Source organism: Solanum tuberosum, unplaced genomic scaffold, assembly GCF_000226075.1.
Source record: "Solanum tuberosum cultivar DM 1-3 516 R44 unplaced genomic scaffold, SolTub_3.0 scf00014, whole genome shotgun sequence".
NCBI classification, from domain to species: Eukaryota; Viridiplantae; Streptophyta; class Magnoliopsida; order Solanales; family Solanaceae; genus Solanum; species Solanum tuberosum.
The window spans coordinates 2533818-2541575 of NW_006238939.1; the positions used below are offsets into that span (position 1 = coordinate 2533818).

The 7758-nt window shown below is 34.1% G+C and overlaps 1 protein-coding gene and 1 long non-coding RNA gene across 3 annotated transcripts; both read right to left on the reverse strand.

The window, feature by feature from the left end:
• Positions 1-474: 474 nt before the first annotated feature.
• LOC107062839 (uncharacterized) lies at positions 475-1646 on the reverse strand. Its single transcript, XM_015313969.1, has 5 exons — positions 1415-1646; positions 1137-1340; positions 949-1041; positions 757-873; positions 475-669 (listed from the first exon to the last, which is right to left on the reverse strand). Exons 2-5 carry the CDS (start codon positions 1212-1214, stop codon positions 475-477), a joined length of 483 nt encoding a protein of 160 aa, XP_015169455.1. The 5' UTR covers positions 1215-1340; positions 1415-1646.
• Positions 1647-1761: 115 nt separating this feature from the next.
• LOC107062795 (uncharacterized) lies at positions 1762-7135 on the reverse strand. 2 transcript variants are annotated; one of them, XR_001474838.1, is made up of 3 exons: positions 7077-7135; positions 6850-6914; positions 1762-2275 (listed from the first exon to the last, which is right to left on the reverse strand). It is a non-coding gene; the product is annotated as an uncharacterized lncRNA (long non-coding RNA). The 2 variants fall into 2 exon arrangements; XR_001474837.1 differs by lacking the exon at positions 1762-2275 and adding an exon at positions 5939-5968.
• Positions 7136-7758: the final 623 nt, after the last annotated feature.

The window sequence follows — 7758 nt, forward strand, 5'->3', positions numbered from 1 at the left end:
AACAAATAAGAGCCACAATAATTTCACAATTTAAGATGACACACTAATGAGAGAACAATGATTCAAAGACTAACGTTCTCACAACCAAAACATTTGGAAAAGGAAAAGAACAGTCCAAGGTTCTGATACTCAAAACAGGGTCCTGATCGAGATAAAATCTATACACAAAAAGTGAGTAGAAAACTCAACATTCAACTGGAACAACTATAATTAAAGATGGATGAAAGAATTAAGTGAATAATAACGACATACCTTGATGGTTTTTGCTAGAAGATGGACGATTCAATGGTTGCATAGCTTCTTGTGGTGACTGAGCACCCACTGATGCCAACATGGCAGCATTCAATTGAAGCCCAGGGTACATACGATTAAGTCGTCCAAGAATATCATTTGTAAATTCTTGTTGTATGGTTACTTTTTGTTGTTCTAATTTTTCCGCCATCCTTTGATGCATCCTTTCTTCCAATTCCTCCATTATTTTTCCATCCTCTCATCATTAGCACTTAAATAAGGTTCAGAAAGCACTTTTCTTTTCAAAGTACTTTTGGTAACTCCTCTTCCATACAATCTCAGGCACCCTGGGTGTTCATGTCCCATGACTGTTGTAAAAGCATCAAATGATTGATTGTCATCTTCATTCTGTTGACTTTGCATTTTCTCCATTTCAGCCTACAAATCAAATTCAAATAAATAAAATCAAGTATTTAAGAACAAATAAAGGATCTTAACAACATTATAACCAAATAAAAGTCATACAATTTTACTAATTGTATCTTCGTTGGAGTCCTTGTATACTCGGCCAGGTTTTCTTGATCTTGTAGCCACAAAGAGTTCTTTAGTTGACAGCTCATCGGGGCTTTCCTTCTCTTTTTCCTAATTACATAAAGTTGGTATTAAAGTTCTTTTATGGCAACAATTTTATATTTAATGATTAATAGGAGAACATACCAAATTATTGCGTATCACAACAAAACTTGTTTTACCAGCAGTATGTGGATTCATCCATTTTTTTCGATTTTTGGTATTTCTTTCACTCATTTCCTGTAAATAAACGAGTTACTAAATTCTACGTAAATTAAAAAAATGAATCAATAACAGAAAAATGAATCAATCAGAACATAAAATATAAATCTAACCTTGAATTTTTCAGAGTCCCAATATTTGAGAAGGTCCTTAAAATCAAATTCTGAAACATCTTTGGGCTTATTTGCCATTCGAAGATCATCATTATCATATGCTTTATAATGATTCTCATACAAGTCATTCTAATACTTTCTCCGAGCATTTCTAATTCCCTCCAAAGCCCATTTTTTTGCACTATCAGGAATATCATATTTCTCCTACAATTTGTTCTTTATATTAGTAAAAAGTATGAAAAGTTTATAACTGAAATTAGAAATGCAGGAACTCAAACCTGGGTATAATCCCACAAATCTTTTTTTGTGTCCATATTCTTCCAATTATGAATATTAAGAGGACAAAACATCGCATTCCTTGCCAAGGTTCCAAGAAAACTCCCCAACTCTGTTACAATGGCATTAGTAGGACCAATGGGTTGATTGTACCTGTTCAACACGACCAACTTACGCTCTTGTCGCCCATGTACACTTTGCATTACTGTACTACCTCTTTTCTTTTTTTGAGTCACAGGCCCTACAATAATACGAAGCAAAGTTAAACAACGTATCAACAATGTTAACTGATTTTACAATTCCAATACATTAAAATATTTAGAAGTGAATTTATATGTTTTTACCTAGTTCTCCTGATAGGTCATTTTCTTTCGAATTCTGTGTCTCTTGTTGCACTTGGTACTGTATATCGTGTGCCTCTACAGTAGGAGATTCTCTTGGCACATGTTGCAACTAGTTCTCTGAAACTTGTGCTACTACAGTGGAAGAATTCATAGGTGTTGGTTGCACTTGTTCCTGCACAACTTGTGCTTTTAAAGTGGAAAAACTCGGAGGCACATGTTGCTGTGATTTCTGCATAGATCTTGCTTTTAGAGTGGAACAACTCTGAGGCATTTGATCCTTTTTAGACTGTGCTTTCAAAGTACAAGAATTCTGAGGCACTTGTCGCAATTCTTTTTGTACAGTTTATGCCACAAGAGTAGAGGAATTTCGAGGCAGAATAGATTGAACATTCTATTTTGATCTCAGTGAAGAAACCCTTTTGTAAGCCATAGATGTAAGTGTTCCAGCCTGCACATATTGTTTTCCTTTTCCTTTCATGTTTTGTTTTGAAGTCTCCTCTTTCCTCATGACTATCGAATCTGTCAAAACGATATATATGAATAAGAATCAGATCTTTTTAAGCACAATATAAGGTACATGTATTTCTAAGAAACAAATCAGAATATAATTTCAAGAAAAAAGAATAAAAGAATCATGTATTTCTAAGGAAAGGACATTTATTACTCACTCAAAATAAAATAAAACGATGATAAATATATATTTACAAGACATTCAGAAATTATTTATTAATCATCCGCATCCATCTAATCCCAATCAGTATCGTCAAAATCATCCTCCTCTTCCGACGTTCCCATAGTTGTATCCTCTGAAAATTGAGCATCAGATGGCATATCAACAACATCAACAGGAATATCTTCTCTTGACCATCTCATGTCAACATCGGATAATCTATCTGAGGGACCAATGTCTTCACATAGCTCTCTCCAAAATGTATCTCCAATATTAGGACAATTTTCTTCCTCCAAGTCATACAAATCAACAAGCACTTTATTCCTTGCATAATAAACATCCTTCTCGATTGGATCTGCCACATAAAATACTTGATGCACTTGAGACGCCAACACAAAAGGGTCATCCGTACTTCGTGATTTGTTGAAGTACACACGAGTTAACCCATATTCATCTATTTCACTATGAAACCAATCACATCTAAATAGTACAACACTAAAACAATTGTAATAATCAACCTCAATGATATCTTGAATAGCCCCATAATATATAACCTCTCCATCAATGGGATTTTGATCTCGAGCACTAGCAAAACTATCAGTTGTCGCTGATAAAGTCACTCCACTATTTTGAGACTTGCGTGAGTAATCACGTTTTAATGCATGAAATCGGTATCCATTAATGAAATATGCATTATATCTTTTGGTTGCCACCCTATTAGGCCCTTTAGCTAGCCATCTTAACTGATTAGGCACTTCAACATTTTTAACTTTCTCTTTGAACCAGTTGCCAAATTCCTGACTATGACTCTTTGCTCTTGTCCATGCATTTGATCTAATATTACTATCAATTAACATCTTATGCTCCCTGCAAGTATGAATAATTCAAGTTTGATTATTAGGCATTTATAATTGAAGTTTTAAGTGCTTTATAATAATTGAACAGATGAAGTTTAAATTATATATAATTACTATGTTTTTATCTTACTTGATAAAATCTTCCACTTGTTCATCACCAGTATTGAAGAGAACATATCGATGTACTTCACTAGATAACTCCAGATCCATGGTAAAAATCTTTCCTTTTTTCTTATTCCCATTTCCAACTGGATGCCCAAGCTTAGGAAACAAAAGGGACAAATCATCTCCCTCTTTTTTCAACATCCTCATCATCCTCAGTTCGGTACCTACTGAATGGTGTCTTCACTCCATAATGTAGGTATTTCGAACCAAAGATCAAGAACTCTTCAACATCAAATCCCTCTGCTATACAACCTTCTGGATAACGTCGATTACAAACAAGACCCTTGAACTTACACATTTTTCTCTCAGTGGAATACATCCATCGAAGATGATTTGGACCACCCAATCTAATTTCATCAACCAAATGGATAGGCAAATGTTCCATTATATCAAAAAAGATGGAGGAAAAATCTTTTCAAGCTCACATTACAATTTCTTTGATTTCAATCTGCATTGGCTCAAGATCTGCTCGCCTTATAACCCTATTGCATATAGCTATAAAGAAGTTCCCCAACCTAATCAAGGTTAATGAAACATTCTTCGGCAATCCTTTTCGAACAGCAATTTGGAGCAAGTAATGCATTATAAAATGAGAATCATGGCTTTTGTACCCTGATATTTTCATCTCATCCACATCCACACGATCTGATATGTTTGAGGCAAATCCTTTTGGGAATTTTGCATTTTTTAAAACAGTGCAAAATAATCGTTTTTCTTCGGGTTTCATGGTAAAACAAGATTTAGCTAAATGAGTTTTTCCATTTGTATTATCTTTCCTTGGATGAAGCTCCTTTCGTATCCCCATTTCTTGCAAGTCATAGCGAGAATTAACGTGATCTTTTGACTTTCCTCGGATATCTAATAAAGTCCCAAGCAAACTATCACATATATTTTTCTCAATATGCATCACATCAAGATTGTGCCTCAACTTATTATGTTTCCAATATGGTAATTCAAAAAGATGGATCTTTTCTTCCATGGACCCTCATTATTTCGACGTCTTTTCTTGTTGCCCTTACCAAAAATATTATTGAAATCATGTAACTTTTCAAACACTTCTATGCCCGACAAGGATGTAGGTGCAGGTCTATGATCCTCCTCTCCATTAAAAGATTTTTTGTCTCTTCTAAATGGATGATCAGGAGGCAAAAATGCCCGATGACCTAAGTAACACATTTTACGACTATGTTTGAGATATTGAGAGCACGTGTCGTAGTTACATGTGGGGTATTCTAATTTTCCCTTAGTACTCCATCTAGAAAGCATTTCTAGCATTGGAAAATCACTAATTGTCCACATTAAAGCTGCACGCATTTGAAATGTTTGATTTGTATAAGCATCATATGTTTCTATCCCAAATTCCCATAGTTCCTTCAATTCAGCAATTAATGGTTGTAGGTACACATCTATATCCTGTCCAGGAGATGATGGCCTTGGAAAGATCATCGACAATATCATATACTCTGGCTTCATGCAAATCCATGGTGATAAATTATAGTTCATCAACATAACAGGCCAGGTACTATGGGAAATGCTCATGGTTTGAAATGGATTGAAACCATCACTTGAAAGGGCCAATCGAACATTACGAGGATCTTTTGAGAAGTTTGGATGCATAGAATCAAAATCCTTCCAAGCTTCTCCATCAACAGGATGCCTTATATTCCCATCATTAGGTCGTTCATAATCATGCCATCTCATTGCAATAGCTGTTTCAGGATACATAAACATTCTCTGAAGCCTAGGCTTTAAAGGAAAGTACCTTAAAATCTTTACTGGTATTTTAGAGCTTGCATTAGTCGTGCCATCACCCTCATTTGACCATCTAGAAGACCCACACACAGAGCAATTATCTTTCTCCGCATTTTCATTCCAAAATAACATGCAATCGTTAGGGCATGCATGTATTTTGTCATAGCCGAGACCCAAATCTTTTACCATTTTTTAGCTTTATTGAAAGACTCAAGCAGTTGAGCAAAGGGAAATGCTTCTTTTAACAAGTCTAAAAGATCAGTTCAACCCACATCACTCAACCCATGTAGAGATTTAAGCAAGTATAACTGAATGATGAAACTCAGCTTACTGAAGTTCTCACACCCTGGATATAGCTCTTTTTTCCTCATCCACTAATTTAAAAAATCTCTTTGCATCTTCAAATAACCCTTCTCTCTCTCCTTCTCCATGCCCTATTTCACCCTCGATATTTCAAAATGTATCATGAAGTAGTCCATCAATATCATCATGGTTGCGTGAAAGTGGTGTATTTTGTGAGGAAAGTCTCTCCCTGTGAAAAATCCATTTGTTGTATCCATCCACAAATCCATGTACAATCAAGTGATCCTCCACCGCATTTCTATAATGCCAATAACGATTGATGCATTTTTTGCAAGGGCATAATATTTCATTTCCTTTAGAAGCTCGTTGAAATGCCTTATCAAGAAAATCATTCACTCCACTAGTATATTTATCACTACATTGTCTGAGACTCATCCAACTTCTATCTAAATTATCCATTGATATCTATGCGACACAAAAAGATAAAAAGAATCAAATTTATGATAAACTATGAAATAAAAAGACAACAATGTTTTACCCATGAACAAACATATCTCAAAATGTACATGGAGAATATGCAGTTTAAAACTCATAGCAATCACAATTCAATTTTACAACAATCATTTCATAGTTTTTCTTAATATATGAAACAACTATCAAAGTTTCCTTTATCATTGGAAATATATACAAAACACTGATCAATATGACCTGTCAAGAAATATCTTTAACAAGCTTATCATGCTTTCAAATTTATGTTATTAAAGACTTATGGACATTCTAACACACCAATAAATCGCCTTGAGGATTCAATTCTTTTCAAAAAAGTATCCCTACTGATTTTCTTTTTGTAGGAAATCAAGGCAAAACGGTCTTTAAAAGTGATAAAATAGATTTTTTAAGGCAAATAATATTGATCTAGAATTTTACGAAGTGTCAGATTTTCATGTCAAAAAGTCTAATACCAACCAGCAGTGAATTTTAGTTTTTTTCATTTTCATGCTATTGTATCTCTTGTTTCCTGTTGCTCTAATGTAACTCTTCAATAATAATGAAAGTGAAGTTTCTTACATCCTAGCTACTCAAGCGAGAGGTGAAATCAAGGAAGACATCATCAATGAAAGGGTAATCAAACCCGATTGAATAACTCATGGAACAACAAATCCAACATCAATATCAAGAGAAATATTGTCTAGAGTTAATCAATTTCACCATAACTACCAACAAAACTTTGAACCCACAATAGCTAAAACTTAATGGGAAAGACCCACAATAAAAAAAAAAATACATCAAATAAACTAACTACACCTCAACGATTAAAGGAAAAAGAAGAGATTCAAGAAGAAAACCTCAACAGCTCAAACTTGAAGTTTCTTCAGTTATAACCTCAAAGATGTCAGAACAGAACCTTCAGCTGTTGAACAAAAAAACATCAAGATTTCTTAGATTTCACAATCAAACCTTCAGCCCTCAATTTCCTTCGATTTCACAACAATTTCTAGGGAGAAATAGGTTTACGATTGAAGAAAAAAAATGGTTTAAGTTTGCCCTAAAATTACAGACAAGAAGAACTTACCATAAGATTCAAATCCCTGCAAAACTCCACAAGCTTGCCCTGAAATTGTGTTCTCTTTGTTGAAACTTAGGTCCAAGAGAAGATGGTGGCAGTGTATGGTCTTCTGCTTGTTGAAGAGATGAGAAATGTCTTTAGAAAATGTTTGTATCAATATTCTAATAGAAATAAAAATAAATTAGATTTAAAAAATTGTTGGTGTGGGAAACAATGTTCAATGTTGATGCAACATCTATCAACAATGTTCAATATCTTTTCCAAAAAAAATCCCTACTGATTTTTTTTTATATAAGAAATCAAGGCAGAACAGTCTTCAAAAATATCTTTCAGATTTTTTTCCTTTTAACTAATGCTACAGGCCTACAACAATCATAAAAAGTAAGGAAATCATGGGTCTATGTTGGCCAATTTGCAGGTTTAAGCTTAAAAAGACAGAACCTGAATCAAGTGCTAGTAACATGGTGGACAACACTGATAGGTCATAAGCTTCAACAAATTATGAAGGTTATGCCTGCAATAATACTATGGGGAATTTGCAGTAGAAGAAATATCATTAGACATGGGGAAACATGACATATAACAGAGTTGTTTATCAGGTTACTCTAAATATATGGCAATTTTCAATGACAATTTTTCCAAGTTAGACATGGTATAATTCTTAGAGGATTACAAGACAAAGATTTAT